The sequence below is a fragment of the Penicillium rubens genome, assembly GCF_028828025.1.
Source record: "Penicillium rubens strain IBT 27055 chromosome Unknown utg000001l_segment0_segment0, whole genome shotgun sequence".
In the NCBI taxonomy this organism is placed as follows: Eukaryota; Fungi; Ascomycota; class Eurotiomycetes; order Eurotiales; family Aspergillaceae; genus Penicillium; species Penicillium rubens.
Window position 1 is genome coordinate 2,514,032 of NW_026890599.1, and position 25,548 is coordinate 2,539,579.

Below are 25,548 nucleotides of genomic sequence, written 5' to 3' on the forward strand. Positions count from 1 at the left end.
CTTCGATTTAGCCAATACATATTGTCGCAATCAATTGCAGTTGGTCTGTGGTTGTTTCCGACATCTTCCAACATTTTCACCAAGAGAACTGTGTGACTCAATTTCACAATGTCCGAATCCGAGGTGATTCCTCACAACAGCTTCGACACCATTCTGGTGCTCGACAATGGATCCCAATAGTATGAACCCCCCGCAATGGCGATGGCGACTGTACCCTTGTCGGCAACCCTATTTTTGGTGTCACGATTCGCCGGTTCTAACGAATCCCTACGTACAGCACCCACCTCATCACCCGCCGTCTACGAGAGATCAATGTCTACTCTGAGATGCTCCCGTGCACCCAGAAGCTCGCCGATCTGACCTGGAAGCCCAAGGGTATCATCCTGTCCGGTGGTCCTTACTCCGTGTACGAGGAGGGTGCCCCCCACATCGACCCCGCCTTCTTCGAATTGGGCGTCCCCATTCTGGGAATTTGCTACGGTCTCCAGGAGATTGCCCACCGTCTGCACGCCGACAACGTTGTCGCCGGTACCGCCCGCGAATATGGTCACGCTGACCTGAAGGCCACCCGTTTCGGAGGCCATGTTGACAAGCTGTTTGAGGGCCTTGAGGATGCCATGACCGTATGGATGTCCCACGGTGATAAGCTCTGCAACTTGCCCGAGGGATTCCACACTATCGGCGAGACCAAGAACTCTGAATACGCCGCTATCGCCCACAAATCTGAGCCCGTGTACGGCATTCAGTTCCACCCCGAGGTTACTCGTAAGTGTTTGGTTGTGTGACTTGTGCTTCTCCTTCGGCTTCGGTACTGACGGGTTCTCAGACACTCCTCAGGGCGGCCAGCTCCTTAAGAATTTTGCTGTCGGCATTTGCGGTGCCAAGCAGAGCTGGACCATGTCCGAGTTCATTGGCCAGGAGATCACACGCATCCGTAACCTCGTTGGCCCTACCGGTCAGGTCCTGGGTGCTGTCAGCGGTGGTGTGGACTCTACTGTTGCTGCCAGCCTTATGACTGAGGCTATCGGTGACCGTTTCCACGCCGTGCTGGTCGATAACGGATGCATGCGTCTGAACGAGTGCGAAGTTGTCAAGGAAGTCCTGCAGAAGCAGCTTGGCATCAACCTTACCGTTGTCGATGCCAGCGAGGAATTCTTGGCTGGCCTGAAGGGTGAGCACGATCCCGAGAAGAAGCGCAAGTTCATCGGTGGCAAGTTCATCGATGTGTTTGAGGAGGAGGCCCGCAAGATCGAGGCCAAGAGTGCTGGAAAGGTCGAGTGGTTCTTGCAGGGCACTCTCTACCCTGGTAAGATTATTTTTTGCTCGTAACTCAGCGACTTGAGCTAATATCTCTCCAGATGTCATTGAGAGTATCTCATTCAAGGGTCCTTCGCAGACTATCAAGACTCACCACAACGTGGGAGGTATCGCTGAGCGTCTCATGGCTGGCCACGGCCTGAAGTTGATCGAGCCTCTCCGCGAGCTCTTCAAGGATGAGGTCCGCGAGCTGGGCCGCCAGCTTAAGATCTCCGAGGAGCTTGTTGGCCGCCACCCCTTCCCTGGTACGTAAACCCACACAATTGCCTCCTTAATAAGTCTCCAGATCTGAGAGCTAACACCATATCTAGGCCCCGGTCTCGCCATTCGTGTCTTGGGTGAGGTTACCAAGGAGAAGGTCGATATGGCCCGCAAGGCCGACCACATCTTCATCGGTATGATCCGCGAAGCCGGTCTGTACGATGAAATCGGCCAGGCCTACGCCGCGCTGGACCCCTCGCGCGCCGTTGGTGTCATGGGTGACAAGCGTGTGTACGCCAACATCATCCTCCTCCGTGCCATCTCCACCAAGGACTTCATGACCGCCACCCCCTATCCCTTCGCCTACGATTTCCTTAGCAAGGTCGCTACCCGCATCGTCAACGAAGTCGAGGGTGTGTGCCGTGTTGCATATGACTTCACTAGCAAGCCCCCCGGTACTATTGAGATGGAGTAGATCTCTAATTTTTTCTCGGTTTGGGGTTTGCTTGTGTGGTGGGGGTTATAATAGAAAAGTTACACTGTCGATACATGTTTAGCTAAAATGATTGGGATGCAGGTTACGAATCCATGTGCATAGAAAGGAATCAAGTTCATTATTTCATATTTTATACTGAGTGTTTCATATAAGATGAGGAGTAAATAACAAATGCAAGGCTCAAAGTAAGAAAGTGACTGACTCCGTGCATAACACTCGAGTCGGTCTGGCAAAAGGAGGCTGGCAAGACAAAACATGACAGAAACAACCTTAGAGCTCCCGGTCCCCAGGTGATGCCTCAATGTCTGTCTGATCTCCTTGCTTCTGCCACGACTGGAACATGAGAGACGCCACGTTCCGGCCCATCAGCGCACTAGTCTCCATTGTCGAGATGAAGCTCTCGATACCACCCGTGTACCACACGCCCGGAGCCAGAAGAGTCTCCTCAAATGTCACCCGCGGATAGAGAAGAGGGTATGGGTTCCATAGCTTCTCATGGAACCAACTGATATCACCTGTCGAAAGGTCTCCAATGGTCGTATTGCTTCCCACAGTCTCACTCTCCAGCCCCAGAATCTGGGCAATGAATTCAGCCGTGGGCCGCTCCGGCGAGAAGATTTTGTAAACGTAATGTTGCTGTGTATCTTCTTCAGAGCCCTCGACTGAATGGTTCACTGTTCGAAGTGTACTGATACTCCAGAAACCGCTGGGCCCAACACCGTCTGGGTTCGAACCCAGATCAAGGCCCTCGGGCAGAGTGGTCAGAATAGTCTCAGGCGCTCGAGCATTTGAATCTTTCAAGCCAAAGTACTTCGGTGAGATACGGTGTGGGGATGCAAACAGTGTAACGTGCAGATTGACATATGGAATCTCATCTGGGGTGCTCTCCAAGGGAGGAGAAATGGAGACACCGGAGTACTGCAAAGGACCGGCAATGACAACTTCGTCAAATACCTCATGCTCTGAGCTGAAAGCGGTGTTTAGCTTTGAGGAGACCCGTACAGTCCCATCATCATCGCGTAAGATGTCAGTGGCCGTGGTATTCACTTTGATATTCGCTCCCGAAGCTCTCAGCGCGCCATCGAAAATGCGCCAGTTCCCGCCCTTGATAGAAACCGCTCCATCCGTAGCCATGCAGACAATAGATTCCAAGCCATGAATCAGCGGCAGGTTCTGCCCATAATTCACTCGAGTACTTGCTTGAATGATTTCCCTCGCAAACAGCGAATCGATGCTATTTGCCTTGAGAAACGCATCGCCAGAAGATGCAGTAGCATTGATCAAGTCGACAGCAATAGCCGCTTCAGTAAGAGAGCTAAAAGGGAATAATGGCCCTTCATAAAGGCGGAGAAACCTGCCAACGACACTCTTCACCAGATTCTGAGTGCGCAGCGGCGCCAGTCCATACCGCCAGAAGAGCCGGCCGATATTCCACCAGCTATACGAATTCTTCAACGTGAAAACAAACTTGTTCCCGTCCCAGATCCCGATACTCTCCTCGGTCTCCCTGGGCCGGGCATGGTCGGCACTACTGACCGTCAGACCGAGGTCACGGGAAGCGTTGACCAGGTTGTAATTGACCTGGACAAAGATGGAGGCGCCAAGCTCAATGGGGTATGCTGGGTCGTCGAATACATCGACTGTTGTTGAGCGACCACCAACATATGATTCACGCTCATAGACTGTGATATCGACAGGGATGTTGGCTTCATCTGCGAGCTTACGCAGTTGATACGCAGCAAACGACCCTCCGGCTCCGGCTCCTTATGAGGGTTATCAGTTGTATGGAACTACACCCTTGTGTAGAGGGATGCATACCGATTATTGCCACCCGCTTAGGGGTTGCATTAACGGCCCCTTGCAGTGGCTCTTGTTCTGATGCATTACCAAACGAGATGAGTAGGATGGCTAGGATGGAGTATAGGAAGAGAGAGACATGCTGTGGCATAAACGCCCGCATGATTATGGTAGCACTAGAAAATAGCAAAGCTAATTGGTAGGTGGATAGCAAAATTCTGATTAAACAGAGATTAAATATAGATCAGATATCATCAGATATCATCAGACGTTGAAGTGTCAAGGGATTGATGCCCAGGTGCCAGCGTAACTTGGTAGTAGGCAATCATACCACGCTAGTCCCTGTTAGGACTAGTGCATTTCCATATCGCTTATCTTTTTTGAGGGGCATCACAGATTTGATTCTCTTAACTCCGAACCAATTCAAAATGGATCCCTATGACAGTGACTCCAGTGTCGACGAGGACTTCACCGATACTGGTGTGCTTCTAGGCTATGCCGCTGAGGATGTCATCGAGGATGTAATCAGCCATCTTGGAGGCTGGCCGGTATGTTCTACCACTACGAAGGATCACTCTCTATTATCAGGTCCAACTAACAATAGCAATTTTCTTTATTCAGAAATGGCTCGATGAAGCCTCCCCAGCACCTGGCGATTTTGCCAATTGCAAAGTCTGCAACAGCCCAATGCTGCTCCTCCTCGAATTGCACGGAGACCTGCCCGATCATTTCCCGACCGACGAACGACGACTATACCTATTTGGTTGCCCTAGAAAACCCTGCAACCGCAAGCCAGGCAGTATCAGAGCATTCCGCGCAGCGCGCAAGGTTACCGTCGGCGGACAAAACAAACAGGATGAAACAAAACCAGAGGAAACCCAGCCCGTCGCACCAGAGCAACCCAAGCAGGACCTAGGAGCGAGCCTGTTCGGCGCAACAAACCTGACAAGCAACGTATCCTCGAACCCGAACCCCTTCTCGTCCGCTTCGGGCCCAACACCCGCAGGCAGCAACCCCTTCGCAACACCAGTCCAGACAACAGCACCTACCGCCGAGAAACCCGTGTCTGCAAACACCCTGGAGTCAACTTTCGCCGACAAAGTGCGCATCTCCTCGCCTCCCCCCTCATCCGCGACAAAGAAAACACCCGAATCAGGCACACCGGCGCCGTGGCCCGAGCAGTCCGCATTCCCTGCGCCGTACAAGAATTTCTTCCTAGACGCAGAATACGAGACCCTCTCGCGGCCATCTTCACCCACGGTGCCAGATAATGTGCAGATCGAACCGATGGAAGAAGAAGGCACTGGTGCCGCGGAGCTGAAGGACACTTTCGAGTCCGAGCTCGACAAGGACTTTATGAAGTTCTCGATGCGTATCGAGCACAACCCGGAGCAGGTGCTGCGGTACGAGTTCCGTGGTGCACCGCTACTGTACTCAACTAGTGATGAAGTTGGTGCCCGGCTACATGTTCACAATCCTCCTAGCGCCAAGGTCACCACCGTTGGTTCGGGGAGTATCCCGGCTTGTGAGTACTGTGGAAGTCAGCGTGTGTTCGAGTTCCAGCTTGTGCCGCATGCTATTACTATGCTTGAGGAAGGCCGTCCTGGTGTCGGCCTTGGGAAGGATGATGCGGGCATGGAGTGGGGTACCATCATCATGGGTGTTTGCGGTAAGAACTGCACGCCCCAACAGTTGGGCGTTACTGGGTGGCGGGAGGAATGGGCTGGTGTGCAGTGGGAGGAGTTGAGGTAGATGTGGACGTTTTGCATTAGAGTCATTTGCCTACCTTAGGTTGTACATAGCAATTCTACCAGGAAAATTCTAGTATCTTGAACATATTGCTGTGGGATCGCCTACAATCTCTATTGTATATAATGCGGAATATGGATTTTGCTTATGTCCTCAAACCTGCGGTCTTCGCCCTGTTTTCGCTTGTGGGAGATCACACATTCAAGCTTCTTGTTGCTTGTTTCCCAGATCCAAGGCGTCGTCCTCTTAATGGCGCGATCAAGTTTGGCCACCACGTCGGAAGACTTTTTCTCACGAGAGACCTTTTTTGGGATGTGAGCGGTAAGAGACGGATCGGGAGCACTGACATCGCACACAGCGAATCTTGTTTTCTCTAATGCTCGAGTACAGCTCTCGCGGGACAATAGCTCACGAGCGGTTGAGTGCTCATGAGAGTATGAGGACTCAGAACACGTGTCAATCAGACAGGGTCTATGTAAGTTAACATATTATTTAGCAGGGTGCATTCCTCTGTTTTGCTGTTTCAAAATACCGCCATTCAATTTCCATCAATGGCAATTTGGAATTGTGATTACGAAGGCTGCGACACACCTTCTGTTCGCACGTATGGGGACTGTGTCCTTTGTGACCACCATTTTTGCGTGAAACATCTGGGGCCAGAGTATCATACATGCCCAAAATGGAAGGTTGTCAATCAAATTCTACGAATTGAAGTAGCTACTGATTTTTTCGGTCTGAACAGGATGAGCATCATTACGGCCCTGCTTTTCAAGAGGCCGAAAAGAAAGAAATCACCACTCTTATTGAAAAAATCGACATATTGGCGCTCACTCAGCGCGCTAGCAGTCTCCGCAATGGTCTTGCGTGCTCCGTAGCCCAGGGTCTACAATACGATAGAGCTTTGAGCAGCTCAGTCATGGGAGGCATGAATTATCATATCGAGATTTTATTCGAAGATGGAATCAGCTGGCTCGCGCGCATCCGGAGATTCAACGCTACTTCCCCACCCCCGGCGCTGCGGGACTACATCCTAGGCAGTGAAGTCGTAACCTTGCAGTTCTTGAGCAAGACAAAAGTTCCCGTTCCTACGATTTTTGACTTCAATCCGGACGAAGCAAACCCTGTTGGTGTTGGTTATATCATTATGGAGAAGTTGCCTGGGAAGCCCTTGCGATGGTCTCTTACTACCCCAAAGCAGAGGCAAAGAGTTACTAGTCAACTTGCGGATATCTACATTGAATTGAAAGGTTTCCCCTTCTCGGTGATGGGCTCTTTCAATCAGCAGAACTCTTCTCATATTGGACCTATTGCACGAGAGTCTTTGGCCGATTTTAAAGACCTGCATATGAGAATGCTTGGGCCTTATACGTCTTCAGAAGAATATTTCAACGCACACATTCGATTGATATTGGATTTGATAACACGACAAGAATCCTACGTCAACCGCCCCGTCGATGCTTTCCTGATACACCGTTTCCTCCTAGAAACCGTCCCCAAAATCTTCTCAAAAAGTCACCTCGACGATGGGATGTTCTACTTGAAACATACGGACGAAAAGGGCGACCATATACTCGTTGACGATGACTTCAACATAACAGGCATTATTGACTGGGAATGGGCGCAGACAGATTCAAAATCAGCAGCTTTCAATTCGCCCATTGTACTTCTTCCGGTTGCCGACTTTTACAAGGGGGCTGATTATATCGGAGAAGATGAAGTTTATTTTGCCGAGTGCTTGGAAGAGAAAGGACATCCAGATCTTGGGGAGATAGTCAGAAATGGGCGGCTTCTTCATCGGATGCAATTTTGTTGTGGATATGACCTTGACGATTGGGACGGATTCATTGGGCTCTTCTTTGGGCTGCTCAAGTTATTGGGCATCGAAGGGAATTCAAACTGGGAAACCTGGAAAGCGGACGCCTTAGAACGCTATCGAGAGGATCATCAACTAAAGCAAATTCTCAGACTGTCCGAAGATAAATGAAAGCAGACACGGTTTCAAACGCTTAACATACTTTGCTGCCACGACTTTGTCGAGCAGGGACAGGAGAGTCAGAGCGTCTTAGTGTGTCATGCTTCTTATCCAAAGACAACCAGATTTCTTTCCTGAGCCCTAATGCACCAATCGAACTGTTTAACTATGCGGTTGGGTCAGCTATGTAACCTGCACCTTGATAGTTATCTCTCCCATAGTTGTAGATAGTCTTTCCTCTCTCGAGCCACTCAATACATTCGCAAATAACTACGTTATTTCATCACAACTCTCGTTAGCTTGTAGGCAGCCCTTCGGCATCCAGCTGAAGACGAACTAAATTTATCTTACCCATTTATTTCTGGTTACAGGTCAAATTACCCACCTTGACGGAGGTGAAATTCATGGATCAACTGGGACGAATCATGGAGGAATAAAGTACAGTATTGTACGTTGAGATGGCTGGTATTTGTCCGCTTTCTGGGTTCTCCTTTGTCAATTCTAGGTAGTGTGGCTGCAAGACATTAGTAAATGGACTCCATACCTAATGATTGTCATTCAGGCAGGTCAACATGCGTAGACTGTGGCAGTATATATTCACTGATTTTACGGCCATGGAAACAGACGCATCCAGAATTCTATACCCAACGCCGCGGAAACGATCTTAGGAGGGAATGGGTGGGCGTGGCTGGATGTCCAGGTGCATGGCATGAAATTTGGCAGATTGACGGCTTAAAACGGCATCACTTGCGGCCATTTCTGTGAAATCTCTCATAATTTCACATTAATTTTGCCAGTTGAGAGGGAACTTACAATGAACGAGGATGTCGCCGCTCCTAATACCCCATCCTTCCCTATGAAGACAATCAATGGCTTCGATTGCCCATGTCACTCCATGTCTGAGTTGCTCCAAATGTGTAGAGCTTCCTTTCGAAATGGTCGTTATGGCCTGGTCTACCTCCTTTGGCGCGACGCCGTTACAACACGCTACATGACAGAGAGCACAGAAAATGATCTTGGAGTAAGGCGCAAATAGCCTGCTATTTGCGGCATTTCTGATCCTAGTTCCCGTAAATAAAGCGCATTGCTGGTCGGTTTGGATGATATTGAGGCACTCAGTCGGCGCTGCTGAACACGGTTGCGCTGCTATAGCGTTGTTCTGAAAGAGGACACCAAGAACCGATGAATCAGGGGCTGGAACCTTCTTGGTCCATTCTGGAGCTGTGGGGATTTTGCCGATGAATTTTTGGAGCTGCACTTTCCACCTTGCTTCAATGTTAGGCGGCTTTGGTTGAGGTGTGATTCCGCGTTGTTCTACCGACGTGTGGGAAGTTGGATGAAAGGGAAGAGCAAGAGATGGCACTTTTTGTAAATGCTGTGACTTTCGAACAATGGCCTCTGGGACATGCGGTCTCCGTTCTTGCCAAGTATGCTGGAGGAAAGTGATATGGCGCTCCAATGCGGCAATATACATTGCATTACTACTGCGATCCATTTTGAGGATGAAAGACAATTGGAAAACACCCAGGATAAGCGCAACGCCATCTACCACGGGATAATATAGGGTTGCCTCAAGCAAAACCATTGAGTATGGCAGAGGTATGGCCCCAGGGTGTCGGACGCCTTACCCCTGTCGAATCGAATCAATACAGTCGCCAAGCCTTAACTCCTACGTGCTCCTGTCTCCTAACCAGAGGGTCACCTCCCCCTTTTCTCTTTTCATCCTCACACTGTGATCAGCTCCCTGGCATTTGCTCAAGTCACCTCACATCCCATGGAATCTTATGGCAACTTTCCAATCTAGAGCCATGTCCCCGGTTTGGGCACTTAAACACCGCCCTTGGCCACTGTCAACAGCGATCGCTCCTAAACTTCCAATGAATGAAGCCGTCGAAGAGGAACGTACGCCATACTATGACCCTGCGCGATTTTTTCCCGCACGTTTGGGGAACGTTCTCAAGGGCCGGTATCAACTCGCAACCAAACTCGGGTATGGAAGTAGCTCAACTATCTGGCTTGCTCGGGATCTAAACCAGTTTGTTCTCCACGTACACCCGACGTATCTCGAGTAGCATCTGCTAATCCTTGGTACAGATGGCGCTGGTTAAGAGAGAAGTACGTTGCTCTCAAGATCAATTCCAGTGCTCATCATTCTCGAGAGAACGCTGCTGAAGCTGAACTTGATATCCTAAGACATATCTCTGAAGCAAATCCCCAGCACGAGGGTTGGGGATTCATCAGACGTCCTCTCGATTCATTCATTTTAGAGCATGGGTTGGCGAGACATCTCACTCTTGTCTTCGAGCCTTTGCGAGAACCCCTGTGGATATACCGCAAAAGGTTTATCGATGATGTGATACCTTCAGACGTGCTGAAAATATTACTTCAAATGGTGCTGCATGGACTTGACTATCTCCACTCCGAGTGTCGTGTTATTCATACCGGTTCGTCTTTGGTTCTTGCCTAAATAACAGAGATGTTTAACTAATTGATCCCAGATTTGAAACCAGACAATATAATGATCAAAATTGAGGATCCGTCTATTTTGGAGGAATCTGCCAGAGATGAATACGAACATCCTCTGCCGCAGAAGGGTTGCTCAGATGGCCGCACAATATATCTCTCTCGGAATGACTTCGGCATCTCCGAAAAGACCACAGGAATTATCCAGATCACTGACTTCGATTTATCCGTCCGCGGGGATAAGCCAAATAGAGGGTGTATCCAGGCGGAAATATATCGAGCCCCAGAGGTTATTCTGGATGCAGGCTATTCATACAGTGCCGACATCTGGAGCTTAGGAGTCATGGTATGTCTAGACCTTATCATTACGATATAAAGCTAACATTGCTTCCTTAGTTATGGGATGTCCTTGAAGGCAAAAAGCTATTCAAGGAAGTTGACCCCCTCCAAGTTCAAGGATATGATGAGCTTAACCATCTTGGCCATATCTCTGCATTGTTAGGCCCTCCTCCAAAGGAGCTTTTAGACAAAGGAACAAGAACTGATCTCTTTTACAAATCTGATGGTGAGTATATTCTTGTCTTATCTGTTTCAACAAGTAATCGCTGACTTCATTCAATAGCACAATTTAAAGGCACAACTATTGCACTGTCGGACTTCAACTTTGAAAATTCAATACGCAACATACATGGTGAGGATAAGAGGATGCTCATCGAGTTTGTACAAAGGATGATAAAATGGCACCCAGAAGAACGAAGTACTGCAAAGGAATTACTCCAGGATCCGTGGCTTTATGCGGAGCTTGGAGATTGAACGGCTGCGAGAAACATACTGGATCTGGTGTCGTCGTCCTCTTTGCCTAATTAGTAGAGAGATCCTACCCTCCGTCTGCCCCTCTTCCTTTCCACAATACGGAACTCTGTCCGCTTTGCGGCCAGGATATATTCTTCTCTTCGCTCCTTTCCCGCCTCGAGCAGGAGTGCTGACTTTGCAATCAGTCTCAAAACTAAACACTCTCGGGTTGTGAACTTTTTAACTCGGCTTCAAGTTTGGTAGCTCCTATAGGAATTAATGTGATATTTCGAACTGGATATTACACATCCGACTTCCAGTATCTAAGTATGGATATTTTGTCGGAATCAGTGGTTGAATTGTTTACTACCCCTTCGTAAAACGCGCCGTTACCTAGCGTTGTGGTGTAATATCTCTCAGATATAAGTATAGTATCTTAGCAGCTAACTAGATCTAGCGCTACGAACATGCGGATAACATAGTCCCTTTGCTCGTCTATCACCGAGGATTTGAACCATCGGAGGCGGTTTATCAGGCCTGTCAGATTATTAATGATAGCTATACCACCTTCGAGAGCCTTATGCTGGAAGTTCTTGACCTTGCGTCTAAAAACGGGTTAGCTGAGGGTCCAGCCCTTTGTGACCTACTGTAAAGATTTCTACATTAGAGCAGTGAACTGGCTGTACGGATTCTCCCTAAGTGATCGAACGATTTCTAGTTTGAATCTGACAAACTATAGCGGATACAATTCCAAACGGTATCACGATTTCGACCAGAAGATGGGGAAACCGAAGCCTTAATTCCCATGTGGTAGTATGGGAGGAATCGTTTACATCCGATCATTGAACATAAGACCGCTGCTATATATTGTTGTTGCCATTTCACTTTGTTAGTACCTAATACCTACTATAGTATAGCCTCATCTGCTTTATATGTCCAATCCATAAGTTGGAAGTAATCATGCAACAGAAAGAGAGACGATATCTTGTTTGAGCTTTGTATCCTTCATAGTGACACTAGTGTTGGGTCGTGCGTTGGACCGAGTATCGTGCTGTATCCCCATTGCTTATACATGTGGAACTGGCTCTGTATGATTTTTGATATTGGCAGCAAAGCCGGCCCTATATGGAGGCGCGACTGAAGTTATGTTATGGTATGGACATGACATCTCTCTCTCTTCCTCATATTATCCATTGCATATATTCGCACGGACAAGTAAATAAAGAATCCAATACAGACAAGAGAAATAGAAAAGGAAAGAAAAAAGAAGAAAAAAAGAACGCCAGATGCGCCAGGTCCCGACTCATCTCCGAGCCCCTCCTCCATGCGAAATCTATCGTCGGTTCGTCACTTGATCGGGGGTGGGATTCATGAACTCATGTCATGGATGGAAATCAAATTTTTCCCTCGCACAGCTTTTTGGAGAATTTTAGAAAAAGGTTGATACGAAAAGAGGAAAGAAATGAAACTTTTCGAATCAACGCGAAGAAGAAAATTCAAAATAGAGCTTCCGCAGTAAGCGCTTATGCAGGCAATTCGAAGCCACGACGGATGACACGACCGAACTGCTCGATGCCGACGTGCTCGCTCTTGACCTCAGAGCGGGCCTCGTTCTCCTTGTTGGTAGGCACGCGGATGACGTCGCCATCGACCTTCCAGCCGCAGACATCGACGACGAACTTGTTGAGCGCGTCACGGCTGCGGACATCGAGCCAGGACTCGAGGTTCTCGGCGGTGATGGAGCGGAAGGTGTTGCCGACCTCGACGGCGATGCGGATGCGGACGAGTTCCTCGAAACCGGCCACGTCGGCGGTCAGGTCGGCGTACAGGTCATCCGAGTTCAGGGTGGACCAGAACTGGGCGTACTGGGCGGACTCGAGGAGGGTGGACAGGCGGGTGAGCTTCTGGACGGACTCGACGAAGTCGGAGGTCTGCGAGGCGGATTGGGCTTCGCTGGTGGTGGGGAATGGCTGGGTGCTTGTTGGGAGCAGGGCGAGGCAGAGCGAGAAGGCGGGCGAGGGGAACACGGTCAGGGCCTTGGCCAGGATGTTGGTCACGGTGTCGGGTTGGATGAGGTGGGGGTTGAACTGGAAGCTGGATTTTTTGAAGAGGGTTTTTGTTAGCTTCAATTCGAGAGTTTCATGATGATTTGAGGTTTCGTAAAAGAAAAGAATGCCATGGCTTTGGTTTCAACCAATGCATGGGTGCTTCACGTTCAGTATCTTCACAGAATTTCTCAACACTCCCAAGTATATTATGGGGACGTCAGGTAATAGGAAACGCTTAAAAGACACTCATCATAGTAGAGCTTGAATAAGATTTTTTTTCGCAATGCAATGCTTCCATAAAACAAAAGATCCAACTCACAGCTTCAGCAGGGCCAAGTTGGCGTAGCAGTCAAATGTCCGGTCCTCGCACTGCAGGGCGACATAGTCCTGGAAGACGGTGGTGGTCTCGGGGTTGTACCGATCGAGGCCATTGAGGATGGCCTCAATATGGGCGGGCCGGGTCTCACACTTGTCGAAGGCGACCATTTTGGTATTGCTGGAGGAAGGTGGGAGGTGATGCGGGTCTTTTGTCTCTGCTGTTCTTTTTGGTGGGATTTTCCAAGGTTTGATTGTGGCCATGGCCGGATTAACCCGAAATGGTACGTTTACCCGGAATTTTTCCGGACTATAATAGATATGTGCATACAATAAAAACTGCAGTCTCCGAAAAAGTGGCCAATGGCCATGGATTGATTCGTGTTCAAATAATACATAAAATACATGTCTCTTGAATTCCTCGTGCGATCGTGGCACCTCAATCATAACCTAGCACCAGTCCCAAGAAAGGAAACCCGCTAAACAGACGTGCTTGAATCGTTGAACTCCATAAAGATCGAACGAGGTGCCCAAGAGAAGAAAGGCATATCACCCCGGGAAAAAACCGAAATCAAGGCAGGTAAACAAGAAACTCCGTTCCGTGTTTGTCAGACGCCATAGTCTATGCCCATGCCATATCGCAAAAACAAAAAAAAAAAAAGGAAAGGCCGAATCCGTATGCAGAATGAGCAATGCAGAAATCGGCCGAAACAGCTTGCCAACCCGCATAAAAGCATAAAAAGAAGCAGAAAAAAAAGAAGCAGAAAAAGCAGAAGGTTGAAGGTGCCTGAAAACAGAACAAAGCAGGCGGGTATCTCAATAAGAGGTTCATGCAAATGATGAAAAGAATATTTCAAGCCATGACGGGCCGGCGAGGCGTAATGGGAATCGCCTTTGGTCCCGCGGAGATTTCAAGGTTCGAGATGTCGATATCGTCGCCATCATACTTCTGGTCGCCCTCTGGCTGTCTTGCCTTGGAGACGAGGACTGGCTGAGAAGAACTGGCGCCTTCTTCTTCGCCGCCCACAGTGCTGCAGACAAAGCGTTCCTCATTGAGAGGGATTCCGCCAAACATGGCACCGAGCTGTTGCAGAAGTGCGACGAAATGAGCATGTAATTCGGTAAAGATGTATTCATTGCCGACGATTTCGGCTAAATTGCGGGCACGAATCTGGCCAGCTGCACGACGGCCCGCCGGATCCATACCCCGGCCAGTGAGGAAGGATGAAACAGGAGGGTACTGGCGGCCGGGCTGTCTTCCCGGGTTGTTCTGCTCATCGCGGGTCTTCTCGTCTTCCTGGAAGCGCTCGGCGGCGTGTACAATGCTGGTTGCGATGCGACCGAATGCGCGCCAGATAATGGGGCATGCGCGGAATGCTCTTCCGGCATCTCGCCCTGCCAGTGCGACCAGTGCATAACTGCGTCGCTTGCCGCGGGCCATGGGGTCTGGAAGGCGGAAAATGTAGGCAATGGTGTAACCAGCGACGCCGTCGCCGAAGCAGATGGGGCCGGACGAAAGTCCCCGGGGCAAGAGCTCACAGCTTAGGGTGCGAATAGAAGAGCGGCGGAGGAGCGCATAGTCAGCGGGGTTAGGCGGCCCGCGCTGAGAGAGATAGGTGTGAATGTGTGTGTGACATGAAGAATCGGAGGCAACCGAGGCAGAGCGAAGGGAGTCAGGAGGAGACGCGTGAGTGTGGTAGTCGGTCTCATCATCCAACTCCGTATGGTTGTTGCCGCATGAGTAAACTAGCTCGCGAGAGCGGAGCACCGGGCTAGTAGAATTGCCCTTGGCGTCGCGACTTCCAGGCGCACCCGGAGGTAGCTGTTTGCTCACAGTTTCTGGCAGAGACAAGCTACAACTGGCGCAGGTGTCGCCATTTGCACCACCTCGCTTGGATTTATCTTCGGGTGAGGTCGGATGTCCTTTGAGGAAGTACGGGTGATCTTCAATTCTGGGCGACTTAGACTCGGCAGATTTCTGGGATTGAGACTGATCGATGCGAGACTCAAGTGAAGCTGGGGTACCCTGGGGAGAGTGATCGGATTCGGGGTGACATTGCGGACATGAAAAAGGTAGGACCTGCGAGCAAATAATGGAGGTGGGACCATGCACCTCGCAGAAGTGCGTCAAAGAGAGCTGAGAATGTCAGTCCAAGCTCATAGGGTGTATCTTTCTTTTTTTATACTCACAATGAAATCCATGGTGGACCTGATCAAGCAATAACCAGCATGTTTAGTCCATTGTCCCAAGGCATGCTGTGACTGGATAATGACGAAAGGCTGGTATGCGGGTCCACACAGTGACCAGGTTCCGGCAAGGTTAAAAAAAAACAGGAAAAACAAAAAAAGAAGTTTAAAAGGAAGAGAAGAGCACAGAGGTGAGATATTAAGAGAAGAGGAGAGAGAGAGAGAGGGAGAGAGAGAGTAGTGGAGTAATGTGATAAATAAGAAGACAAGCAATAATAATCGAAGGGGCTAAGGCCCTCGGTGGAAGCCCGGAAGTTGCACTTACGGGAACTCCCAAATGGAAGGTCGATGGAAGAAAAGAACTTCTCCACTGCCTCCACTTTCTCTTCTAACTTCTTTTATATTATTTCATCTTTCACTTTTACAGCTCAGTTTATTACTTTCTATGACTCTTTTTAATTCTACTTTATCTCTCTGCTTTATTGGATTGTATTGAAAAGTACTTTTTGCCCTTTCAACTTATAGTTACACCACCCTTCCGGATAGCCTTCCGATCACATTCTTTCATACTCTTCTCCTGGATTGCTGCATGTGAAAGTCATTCTAAAATCGGGCCGACCATTAATATTCATGGGTTTCCGTGCTTTGCCTAGCGCCTTGTCCCGAGGGGCCGTTCTCGTCTGTCCTTGGACCGTTGCGTAGAAGTGGATATGTCTGCAAACAGGGGCTCCATGGGAATACGTGTGGTACCAATGATCGTGCAGATTATTCAAGTGAATATTAATTACATCTACTCCGTATGATCTTGATCTTAATACATATCAATTGGATTCCAAACACATTTTGAGAGATTATATGATCTATCGATTGGACAAATCGTCAGGGGTTCACCGCTTCCCCTTTCGGTATTCTGTCGTATGGGTTTTGCTTTTTTTATTATTTCTTTTTTCCTTTTTTTTTTTTTTTTCCTTTTTCCTTTTTCCTACTTTTCATGTCACTCGAAAATCAGCATGTGTCAGATCAGTCTTGCCGTCTCTATTCCAGCCATCGGGATTTCGGGGGGTAATCTGGAGATAACTCCGTGTTAGGGGCACGGTAAGGAGGTAATGGAAGAAATTCCTTGTCCTCCGATTTGCTGAACGTCATCATATTGGATGTGTACAATATATTCCAGAGGGATTCGGCTATACTCCCTCGCTTCTGGAAAGACGATCTTGGGTCCCAGAAAAACATGCTCATCTTTCCCCAAGTCGGACACGAAACTGTTCCGTGGAAAAGTGGAAATTCGGGGGAAATAATCCCACGGTTAGCGTGTTCAGCAGGGATCTAAACTTTGTGGGATTTCCCGACAAGCCTCCGGGAGTCGTAGGATCATAGTCGATAACCCTTTTTCGCCGTTACATTATCGTTTCAACTCTAAATGTTGTATGTTGTATACAAATATACTCGAGGCTCATCCTCCAAATAGTCCGAGAAATCTCCCCTTCATCCGGAGGATCTTCTTCGGTGTTAAACCCCATTAAATATGTTATGGATCCTTTCATCCGTCCCGTCTAAATGGCAAACGGAGGCGGCTAATGTGCATCCCCGAATCGTATTCCGTCCACTGGGCCAGGTTATATTGTACAGGCTATTTCGAAAGGATGAAACAGATATTGGGACTCCGAAATAGCAGTTGCCCCGGCATTGTGCCGGGATGCTAAATCCTTGATCCTTGCCGACACACGCCAGGTGACCTCCGTACGGAATATGTCTATATGCAGGTTAGGTAGAAAGTACCTGCAATCAGGCAGCCTTGTACCACTAGTCGTACACTAATTACACTAGGTCCACGGGTGGACAATGTGTAGCAGCATTAGTCCTGTCATCTACTTTATATATAATATAGCCCGTCTCACTCCTTCGTTCCGTGTATTCTCACCCTATCACGCCGAGGACATTATTGATTTCTGCTCCAATTTAATGAGGGATTTTAACAATAATATTTATAAGCAAAGTAAAAAAGTAAAAAGGACGGCAAATCCACCCGGACACGAGCGGATCCTTATTATTTTCGCCACAAGAGGCACACGACACTTTTAACGGGTTTTGGTGGATTGCCGATTTCCTTGCGGAATACTCCGGACCGAACAATTCTTTCCAGCGTTTCCATTTGGACATTTCACCGAGGTACTGGACTCACCTTAAAACACATGTTCCACAGTGTTGGTTCTACTATGAGACAAAATATAAGTACAACGTACGGAATACAGATATTATGCCTTATAAACGGAGTAGTATAATTGAGTTTATTATTACCCACTATGAACCGGATGCCGATTGTTTTGGGAAGGTGAATCCGTTCCAAGGAATTCCAATATGATTGTCATGCAGAAGTGGACCCGCTATGAGACACCTTTATATTACCCCGTCAGGAACAATCGGTAACCTAAACACTTGGGTCGATCCAAGACATGGGCGATCTAGCCACGTGGAATTACTAAAGTACTACGGAGTTAACCTCAGGATGATCAGCGTTTTGTATGCAACATATGCAACATAGCATAGGTACGGTGCCACCCTACAACATTGCACAATATTATGTATTCGATATCATTGGGATCTATAGCTGCACGGCCTTGATAGAGGCAAGTCACAAGATCTGGTCATTCGGGCATTCACACTGTTGTTCCACCGCGGGTGAGTACATCATCGCTGATATATATATGGGTACGTACACGCCTGTTCTGCAGTCGCCACCCGGCATGCCAGTCTACGTGGCTTATTGGGTTCATTCTCGTGTATTATGCATGTTGTGCAGCTGTATGCCTTGCCCTACGAGCTAGCCCCACCAACGCTAGCGAGTTTATCCAAGCAGCTGGGCATCGCTCGGTTGAACCGTATGTCTTACGAGAAGGGAACATGTTTGATAACAATAAACAAGTTCCATGACTCTTACATTTGCAGATGGGGGGATATACTCCATATAATGTGTATGAAGCTATAGTGTACGCTTAAACTGTGTCACGACATTTGACCGGAAGATAGGAAGATATGAGGGGTCTAGCAGACATTTGATTTGTTCCCAGAGGTTACGTCTTTAAGGGGTATATGACTACTCAACCTAGAGAATGCATAGAAAAATGTAAAGATTTGAGGCAGCAAAGCCGCATTTAGTCTCGTGGGGCGAAATTGTTAAGCCCAACCCATGAAGCCCGTCTAACTTCCCAAGGGGAGTTGGGCATGGGATGGGTACAATTAAACCCGCCCGAAAGATGGAACCAGAAGTGTTTTCTTTTCTTGTTCAAGACGCAGGTTCGACCTCCGTTGTCCAACCCGTTTTCTCCGGTGGCGGGTCTGTAAGGCGATATCAGAACACATATCGACCAGCAACCACAATAGGGACAACCCCTTGTCTTTGGTCTCCGGGTCGCCTTGTCCAGCGAAATGACCCATTTATTCAGTCGACCGCGTAGGGCTGGCCTTAGATCCATTGCTGATCCAGAGTCTGTTCTTGCTTTCCTGGGCATTTCGAATGATTACTCTCACCCATATTGTCACCTTCTCAAGGGCGATCATATTTGGGCATGCGCATGTTCATCATTGACAGCATATTGCCCGCCGGACCAGCGGCTCCAGCTTGGCCCTGAAGACTTTCCAGCAAATTCTTAGCAAGATTGATGTTGATGTTCTCATCCTCCTCATCTTCATTGGAGATGTTGGCAGGCTTTCCCTTGGATGCACCTGCTTCGCCAGAGGACAATTCCCGCGGGCGCCGGTTGAGATCGAGCACGCCTGTCCCTTGCAATTCCGCCTCCATTCGTCGGGAAAGCTCCTTAATCTGCTCCGTGTCATCTTCCCCGTCCGAGTCGAGGTCTTCCACTCGTTTGCGGATGGAATCGGGTGCAGAAGGCATGCCCATCATCTCTTTCATCATTCTGGAGAATTCCTCTTCGTTGAATGACGCGTCCTTATCCTCGCCTTCACTGTCGACTTCCTCGTCATCATCATCTTCGACGTCAGAATCCGACTCAAAGTCATCAATGAAATCAGCACCATCGAAGCCCGCTGAATTGTCATTCAGGAACTCTTCAAAGCGAGCCACGATCCGTTGAAGATTTTCCTGGGCGCCGGAGTCACCGAATTTGCCAGCATCCTCTCCCTTTCCTTCGCCTCTTCCTTTGAGCTCTGTCTCCAAATCTTCGTAGTTGATATCCAGCCATTTTTCATCGTCGTCTCGCTTGTCCCAGGTTTCTTGGATTTCTTGATCGGTGGGAAGGGTTTCATCCCCTGTCTCCACATCCTCGAGCAGGAACTTCATTTCCCTGACCGCAGGCTTATCTTGGTTTTGGGGGTCATGAAGCAGCATCTCGAATCCACACGCAAGTTTCATTCCTGCTTCCGCCCGCTCATATGCTTTACGGTCCTCAGTCGAGGGTAGCTTGCCCGCCCAGGTATTTGGCACAGGGAATTCTTGGCTTTTGAGTTGCGCATATCCGACACGGGTAAACCGGACACTAACGTCGACCAAGTCGTCCGGCTTGAAAACAAGGTCGGACGCATCCTTCGCTCGCAGTGGCCGCAGAGCAATCGGATCACGAACATAGAACGCCTCCACAGCAGGTGAAATGTAGGCTGGCTTTTGGTGTAGGAGGAATGCAACCTTGCGGGGAATTGTGATGATGGCGGAGTGAAGGTTTTCGCTGATTTGCTGAGGGTACTTGCGCAGACGGTAAAAGGCCTCTTCTTGGATTATCGTTGAGCGAAGAAGGCGACCGGGTTCATTCTCGATAATCTTTCGTGCCTCTGGAAGTGAAATTTTCTCGGTAACCTGTCTTTTCGCCTCCTGCTTGGGCTTGATGATTCGGAGGTCTCCTTGGTGAATCCACACCTGGTCCATAGATTGGTTGATCAGTATGATGTCTCCAATAAGTCGACGTAAGTTGACTAGCCATAACTCACCCTATTATCCGCGACATCTGGCTCTATCCATGCCGGGAGTGTTCCCGCGGCTTCAATGAGAAGAAACTCGCCATCGCCGTCCACCACTTTCACCCAAATATCTTTGTGTCGCTTGGTCAGCTCACGGAGGAAGTACACAATGACCCATTCATCTTCGATAGAGTCGCCGAAGGAGGTGCGACCCTGTAGTGACGTGATTCCTAAACCCCACGGCAATTAGCTTCAACTTTATTTCAGGGTAGGTCTTTAGAGTAAGAGTTCGGTACCATCTTCTTTTGTGATCTCCAATCGAAAGGCCTCACGCTGCCAGATGTAATCCTTGAGCAAATCTTTTGTTAGATCTGCTGCTGTACGTTGCACCTCAAGTAGTCGTGCTCGGGTCTCGGCAGCTTCATCGATAACGGTGGGGGTGGGGGAAGGCGGGATATGATAAATTGAGTATTCGACAGCGTCGTCGGGGAGCTCCGGTTTTGGGATAGGGCGGAAGGTTGATTGAAACCACGCGAGATCCTCCTCAGAAGTCATGGCTGATCTTGTGCTATCAAAGATCACGGATGACCTCATGCATTCTTCTGACAGAAAAAAAGCAAAAGCGGCGAAATTCACATCCCGTGATCTACACGCTAATCCTGATTAGGTTAGAAATCAACAGAGGTGTCCGCGCTAAACCCAACACAGCCGGGGATAACTCGCCCAAAACACGGTCTGTGATTATCAAGCGTGAACATCCAGTCTAAACTTCGTTCCTGCCCTTATTCACGGTGATGGTCACGCGCTGAAAGGTTTTGGCCCACCTCCCCCTGTTCAAACATGGCCTTCCCCTACATCGACACACCACGCACCGAATACGACGGCAACGCGACTTATCTCACAACCGGATTTCGCAGCGCGGGGCGGCATCATTTGTCTGCACTCGATTCTCTTGAAAATTCATTTCAAACGCCGTCCAAGGACAATGATGTGATCAAGGGTTTTGACAAACGCGTCACTCCGCGCGCCGGTGCTGCTTCCAAGTCAACAAGAAGCGCGTTACGGCATCTTCCAGCAGCAGCTCCTGCGAAGGGAGAATTTACCCCGTTAATGAAGAGCGCGACGAAGAACAATCTTTTGAAGAATATGTCTGTGGCGAGAGGAACAGATGGTCCGAAAACCCCGGGATATCAGCGAGAGACCTATCGCAGCAACGCCCAAACGCCCGGCTTGCCTGCTATGGACATGTCTGATATATACGAGGAGGATCGGACAATGGAAGAGGCAACTCCAGTTCCACATGCTGCAAGCAGTAGTGCACAAAGTACACCATTGCCTGGGTATTCAGGACGCAACGGAGGAGCCCTTGGTGACGGAGGGAATAATTTGTCGCTCAAGGACCAAGCCATGGTATGATGAACATCAGAACCAATTGGGTTACACGTAACACCCTCCAGATTAATACTAATGTTCATAGGCCATTGATCAACTGAGCAAAGTCAATTTCAGTTTGAAGCTGAGGATTCACTTCATGGAAGAACAACTGCAAAAGGCTGGTCCGGAATACAATAATGACGCCCTCAAAGAAAACAGGGAGCTCAAAGTTTTGCGACTAACGATGCAACGCGATATTTCCCGATACCGAAAGAGCCTCCAGCAGGCAGAGAAAGATCTCGAGGACTACCAGCTACAGCTGGCAGAGTTAAAGGAGAAATCATGGAGGGAGCAAGCGGACCAGACGGTACAGCGCGAAATGGATATGATGCGCGAAGAGCTTGAATCGCGTGACGTCGAACTCAGAGAAGCGCGCGATGAATTGAGACACATCAAAGATAACCACTCGCAAGAGACCGACAAACTTCGTGACGACATTGAGGATTTAGAAGCAAGCTCTAGAGAAAAAGATCGCCTTCTTGAGGAACGCGAAGAAGAGCTTGAAGATCTGAAACGTAATGCCGAGGAGAATGGCGCAGCTTCAGAGCTCCAGCTTGAGCTGGAGCGTGCGAAGGAGCAGATGCAAGAGCTCCAGGATAGTCTTTCTCAGGCCAAGACTGAGACCCAAGAGTCGGCTGATGCCGTTAGACATGCGATCGAAGAGAAGGATCGTGTCGAGGAGGACTTGAGGGAATTGCAGGATGAAATCTCGAACAAATCCTTCACCACCAAAGGACTCAGCCGGCAAATGGAGGACAGGGTCGAAAAGCTCGAAGAAGAGATACGTGACCTGCAACGAGAGAACGATGCGCTGAGGACAGGATTGGAGAGTAAAACCAACCATGCGACATTCCTCGAAGAGCGTTATCAAACTATTCAACATGGCCTAGAAGATAACGCCCACCACCTGGCTGAGGACCTTGCTGCGGCCAGGCGTGATCGCGATCAAGCTCGACAGGACCTAAAAGCTACTTCTGCCCGACTGCAGGAGGCCTTGGACGAACTCCAGCGTGGAACGGACGAAAAGGAACTTCTTCAAACTCGCCATCAAGCGCTGACCGGTGAATCGGGAGGACTACAAATCGATCTCGACCGTGCACAATCCAGAATCCGCGAACTTCAAAAAGCGGTTCAAGACGCCACATCTCGCGCTCAGGACGAAGGGCACAACATTCGCTGGCAGCACAAGGCGGAAGTTGAACGGCTGCAAGAGGAGATCGAAAACCTTCACCATGAGATTGAAGAGAAGGAAGGCCGATTTGCAGTTGATCAAAGTCGCTGGGAAAGCAGCAAGCGGACTCTACAATCAGAGAAAGTATGGGCAGAAGGCCAAGCGGCAGACTTGAAGCGCACTGTCGAAGCGCTTCAGGAAGCTGGTAGCACATACTCTGGAAAGGAGTCTAGGCTACAAGAGGTCATTGATAGCGAGAAGAAGCGCTACACGCAAGAAAAGTCTATGCTGGATCGCCAAATCCAAGACCTCAAAGACGACCTTGACAAGACCAGACGCGACCTTGATGAAAAAAGGGACGAGCTTCTTGCGGCGAAGCAGGACGCTCGGGTATCTAGACGCGAAGAGCAAGCACTTGCAGACAAGGTGCGAGCTCTGGAAGACGAGGTGGTCGTTTTACAATCGAGTCTGGCGGATGAGCAAGAACTTGCTAAGGGTCGGCAAAATGGGTCATCTGACCTGGAACAAAACCTGGAAAAGTCTATTGCCGAGAGACAGAAGCTCCGTGATCAGCTTGCAAATGCTCATGTCGAGATATTTGATCTGAAGGCTTCGGTGCAGGAGATCGAGGCTGAGCGTATCGAGCTCCAAGCTCAACTCGACCGATTCCAGAACGCAGATGACACCACTCGGTTTGACCGCGACAAACTGGAACTGCGCAAGACTGTAACAAGACTTGACAACGAACTCAAAGTATTGCGAGACGCCAAATCATCTCTAGAGGATCAGCTTGTCTCTGAAAGTGAACGATTTGCAGCAGAGGAGGGTCGTCTTTCTGCTGAAATCGATCGCCTTCAGGACAAATTGCTTGCTGGCTCTAGTAACCGAGACCGAGAACTTACCTCTGCCAAGACGAAGGTACAGCGCCTGGAGCGTCGCGCCCAAGAATTGGAAGCTCTTCTTGAGCAGCAGCAGCAGCCCGTGGTGGAGAATGAACAATCTGGTACACATGGGGACCTCTCCTTACTCCGACACAGCCTGGAAGAGGCTAGAAAACGCGAAAAAATTCTCCTCCAGCGCGAATCCAAGCAGAAGTCTTCTGCACAAAGCTACAAGTCACGAGTTGAGGAATTGGAGAAGGATCTTCATGATGCTATGATGAACAAATTCGAGTCACACTCCCCACATAACTCTCCATCAAACAAGCTTCATGAAGAGCTACGCAGTTTACGAAAACAAGTGGCCGAAGCACACCGATCCCTCCAGAAGGTGAACACGAAGAACCGAGAGCTCGAACGTGCCGCGATGAAAGAAGAGGACCAAAAGGACTTCCATGAGCTCCTCAGGTCATCCACACTCGAGGCCGAATCATTAGCTCTGAAGCTTTCCGAACGGGAAGCGCGCCTGAACGATTTGAAGACACATGTGCGCCGGATTCGCGAAGAGCGAGATGTCCACAAGCGCGAGGCTGAAGCAGCAACCAAAACTCTCGATATGTTACAAAGACGCCACGACGAAATCCTCGAGAAAAACTCCCTTTCTAAGTCGACCAACAAGACCAAACATGAGAAAGAGATCCGAGGCCTAGGCAAGGAGATCATCTGGCTTCGCGCTCGCCTGCAGCGCGAGGAAAAGTTCCGCCGTGATCTTGCCTGGAGCAAGGGCTTGATGGAACTTGGTGAACGCGTCCGAGTTGCATGGTTCGTACCCCCATTTCCGTCTAATATTATTTGCAACATAGCTAACAAGTTACCAACAGCAACGATGCCGACCTCCGCATGATTTCCGAGATGGGCGTGCAGGCCCGTGACCGAGCTCCTGTACGCACTCCACGCCATAAATTGAAATCCGCCGTATCCCTTGTGAGAGCCGCTGTTCGCATGCAAAAGATGAGCAGTGACTGGAAGCGGACTAAGAAACTAGGCGAGGGGTTGAAGCGTGCTAAGACAGAGATGCTCAAGCGCCGTGATAGCTCGAACAAGAGCTTGCTTGGCCAGTAGCCCTGGATATCGGTTATATGTTTATGTCATTCGTTGTGATTTTGTCTCCTGTTCTTCCAGCGTCCACCTTCTGCTATGAGAGATTCCCCCGACATGTCTTCCAAGTATACTAGTCTTTTTCGACTTGTTTTATGTTTCTGTGTCTCCATTCACTTTGTATTGGGCGTTTTACGGCTGGCTTTGTGCCGGTTTGTTCGAATCATTTGTGCATAGTGTCATCCCAGCGAGGAATTTGATGGTTCAAGAATGCTTATTCGCTTATGTAGCGTAGCGTCTGGCGATATAGAAATTAGGCCTTGGGTGGCATTGGTTACATCTACAAGCAATGGCGAAAGAACCTAACAAGTTTGTAGTCTTCAAAGCCGTATGTATGCTACTCGCACGCTTTCCTATGACAGAGACACTCGCGTGGATAGACACATGAAATATTTGCTCAGCCAACGCCTCGCCATTGCCAAAATTGAGAAACGCTTCTAAACACCAAACTCTTCGGAGACACCCACCAAAAAACACAGGAATCCGAAATGAAGCAAGCATTGACGTGGACACAGATAAAGCGCATGAGAAAATGGAGACTATGGGCAAGGGCATGGGATATTCAGCTTTCCTCTCTGGACAAGCCAACGAGCCAGGGGTTTATGCTGTGATCGACGGAGGTAGAAAGATTCACGTGTCGGAGGCCATGATGGGAAGAA

The 25,548-nt window shown here is 49.1% G+C and overlaps 9 protein-coding genes across 9 annotated transcripts; 5 read left to right on the forward strand and 4 right to left on the reverse strand.

Moving 5' to 3' along the window:
• Positions 1-108: 108 nt before the first annotated feature.
• gua1 (GMP synthase (glutamine-hydrolyzing)) lies at positions 109-1,993 on the forward strand (the record flags this gene model as incomplete). The annotated part of the gene is made up of 5 exons (XM_002558368.1): positions 109-179; positions 278-765; positions 827-1,306; positions 1,359-1,562; positions 1,629-1,993. 5 exons carry the CDS (start codon positions 109-111, stop codon positions 1,991-1,993), a joined length of 1,608 nt encoding a protein of 535 aa, XP_002558414.1.
• Positions 1,994-2,284: 291 nt separating this feature from the next.
• Positions 2,285-3,974, reverse strand: N7525_001001 (putative prenylcysteine lyase; the record flags this gene model as incomplete). The annotated part of the gene is made up of 2 exons (XM_061211725.1): positions 2,285-3,777; positions 3,833-3,974. The coding sequence occupies 2 exons, from the start codon at positions 3,972-3,974 to the stop codon at positions 2,285-2,287; spliced, it is 1,635 nt and encodes a 544-aa protein (XP_061070951.1).
• Positions 3,975-4,239: 265 nt separating this feature from the next.
• Positions 4,240-5,563, forward strand: N7525_001002 (small subunit rRNA maturation protein TSR4; the record flags this gene model as incomplete). Its single annotated transcript, XM_002558366.1, has 2 exons — positions 4,240-4,359; positions 4,433-5,563. The coding sequence occupies 2 exons, from the start codon at positions 4,240-4,242 to the stop codon at positions 5,561-5,563; spliced, it is 1,251 nt and encodes a 416-aa protein (XP_002558412.1).
• Positions 5,564-6,111: 548 nt separating this feature from the next.
• N7525_001003 (uncharacterized protein) lies at positions 6,112-7,544 on the forward strand (the record flags this gene model as incomplete). The annotated part of the gene is made up of 2 exons (XM_061211726.1): positions 6,112-6,273; positions 6,303-7,544. 2 exons carry the CDS (start codon positions 6,112-6,114, stop codon positions 7,542-7,544), a joined length of 1,404 nt encoding a protein of 467 aa, XP_061070952.1.
• A 1,796-nt stretch (positions 7,545-9,340) lies between these two features.
• N7525_001004 (uncharacterized protein) lies at positions 9,341-10,808 on the forward strand (the record flags this gene model as incomplete). Its single annotated transcript, XM_061211727.1, has 5 exons — positions 9,341-9,591; positions 9,627-9,976; positions 10,031-10,341; positions 10,392-10,560; positions 10,618-10,808. The coding sequence occupies 5 exons, from the start codon at positions 9,341-9,343 to the stop codon at positions 10,806-10,808; spliced, it is 1,272 nt and encodes a 423-aa protein (XP_061070953.1).
• A 1,502-nt stretch (positions 10,809-12,310) lies between these two features.
• N7525_001005 (CSN8/PSMD8/EIF3K family protein) lies at positions 12,311-13,321 on the reverse strand (the record flags this gene model as incomplete). The annotated part of the gene is made up of 2 exons (XM_002558362.1): positions 12,311-12,881; positions 13,155-13,321. 2 exons carry the CDS (start codon positions 13,319-13,321, stop codon positions 12,311-12,313), a joined length of 738 nt encoding a protein of 245 aa, XP_002558408.1.
• A 682-nt stretch (positions 13,322-14,003) lies between these two features.
• N7525_001006 (folliculin domain-containing protein) lies at positions 14,004-15,352 on the reverse strand (the record flags this gene model as incomplete). Its single annotated transcript, XM_002558361.1, has 2 exons — positions 14,004-15,287; positions 15,341-15,352. The coding sequence occupies 2 exons, from the start codon at positions 15,350-15,352 to the stop codon at positions 14,004-14,006; spliced, it is 1,296 nt and encodes a 431-aa protein (XP_002558407.1).
• Positions 15,353-18,881: 3,529 nt separating this feature from the next.
• Positions 18,882-20,803, reverse strand: N7525_001007 (putative regulatory factor Sgt1; the record flags this gene model as incomplete). The annotated part of the gene is made up of 3 exons (XM_002558360.1): positions 18,882-20,207; positions 20,279-20,478; positions 20,545-20,803. The coding sequence occupies 3 exons, from the start codon at positions 20,801-20,803 to the stop codon at positions 18,882-18,884; spliced, it is 1,785 nt and encodes a 594-aa protein (XP_002558406.1).
• Positions 20,804-21,088: 285 nt separating this feature from the next.
• On the forward strand, positions 21,089-24,853 carry N7525_001008 (putative spindle-pole body protein (Pcp1); the record flags this gene model as incomplete). The annotated part of the gene is made up of 3 exons (XM_002558359.2): positions 21,089-21,658; positions 21,726-24,553; positions 24,613-24,853. 3 exons carry the CDS (start codon positions 21,089-21,091, stop codon positions 24,851-24,853), a joined length of 3,639 nt encoding a protein of 1,212 aa, XP_002558405.2.
• Positions 24,854-25,548: the final 695 nt, after the last annotated feature.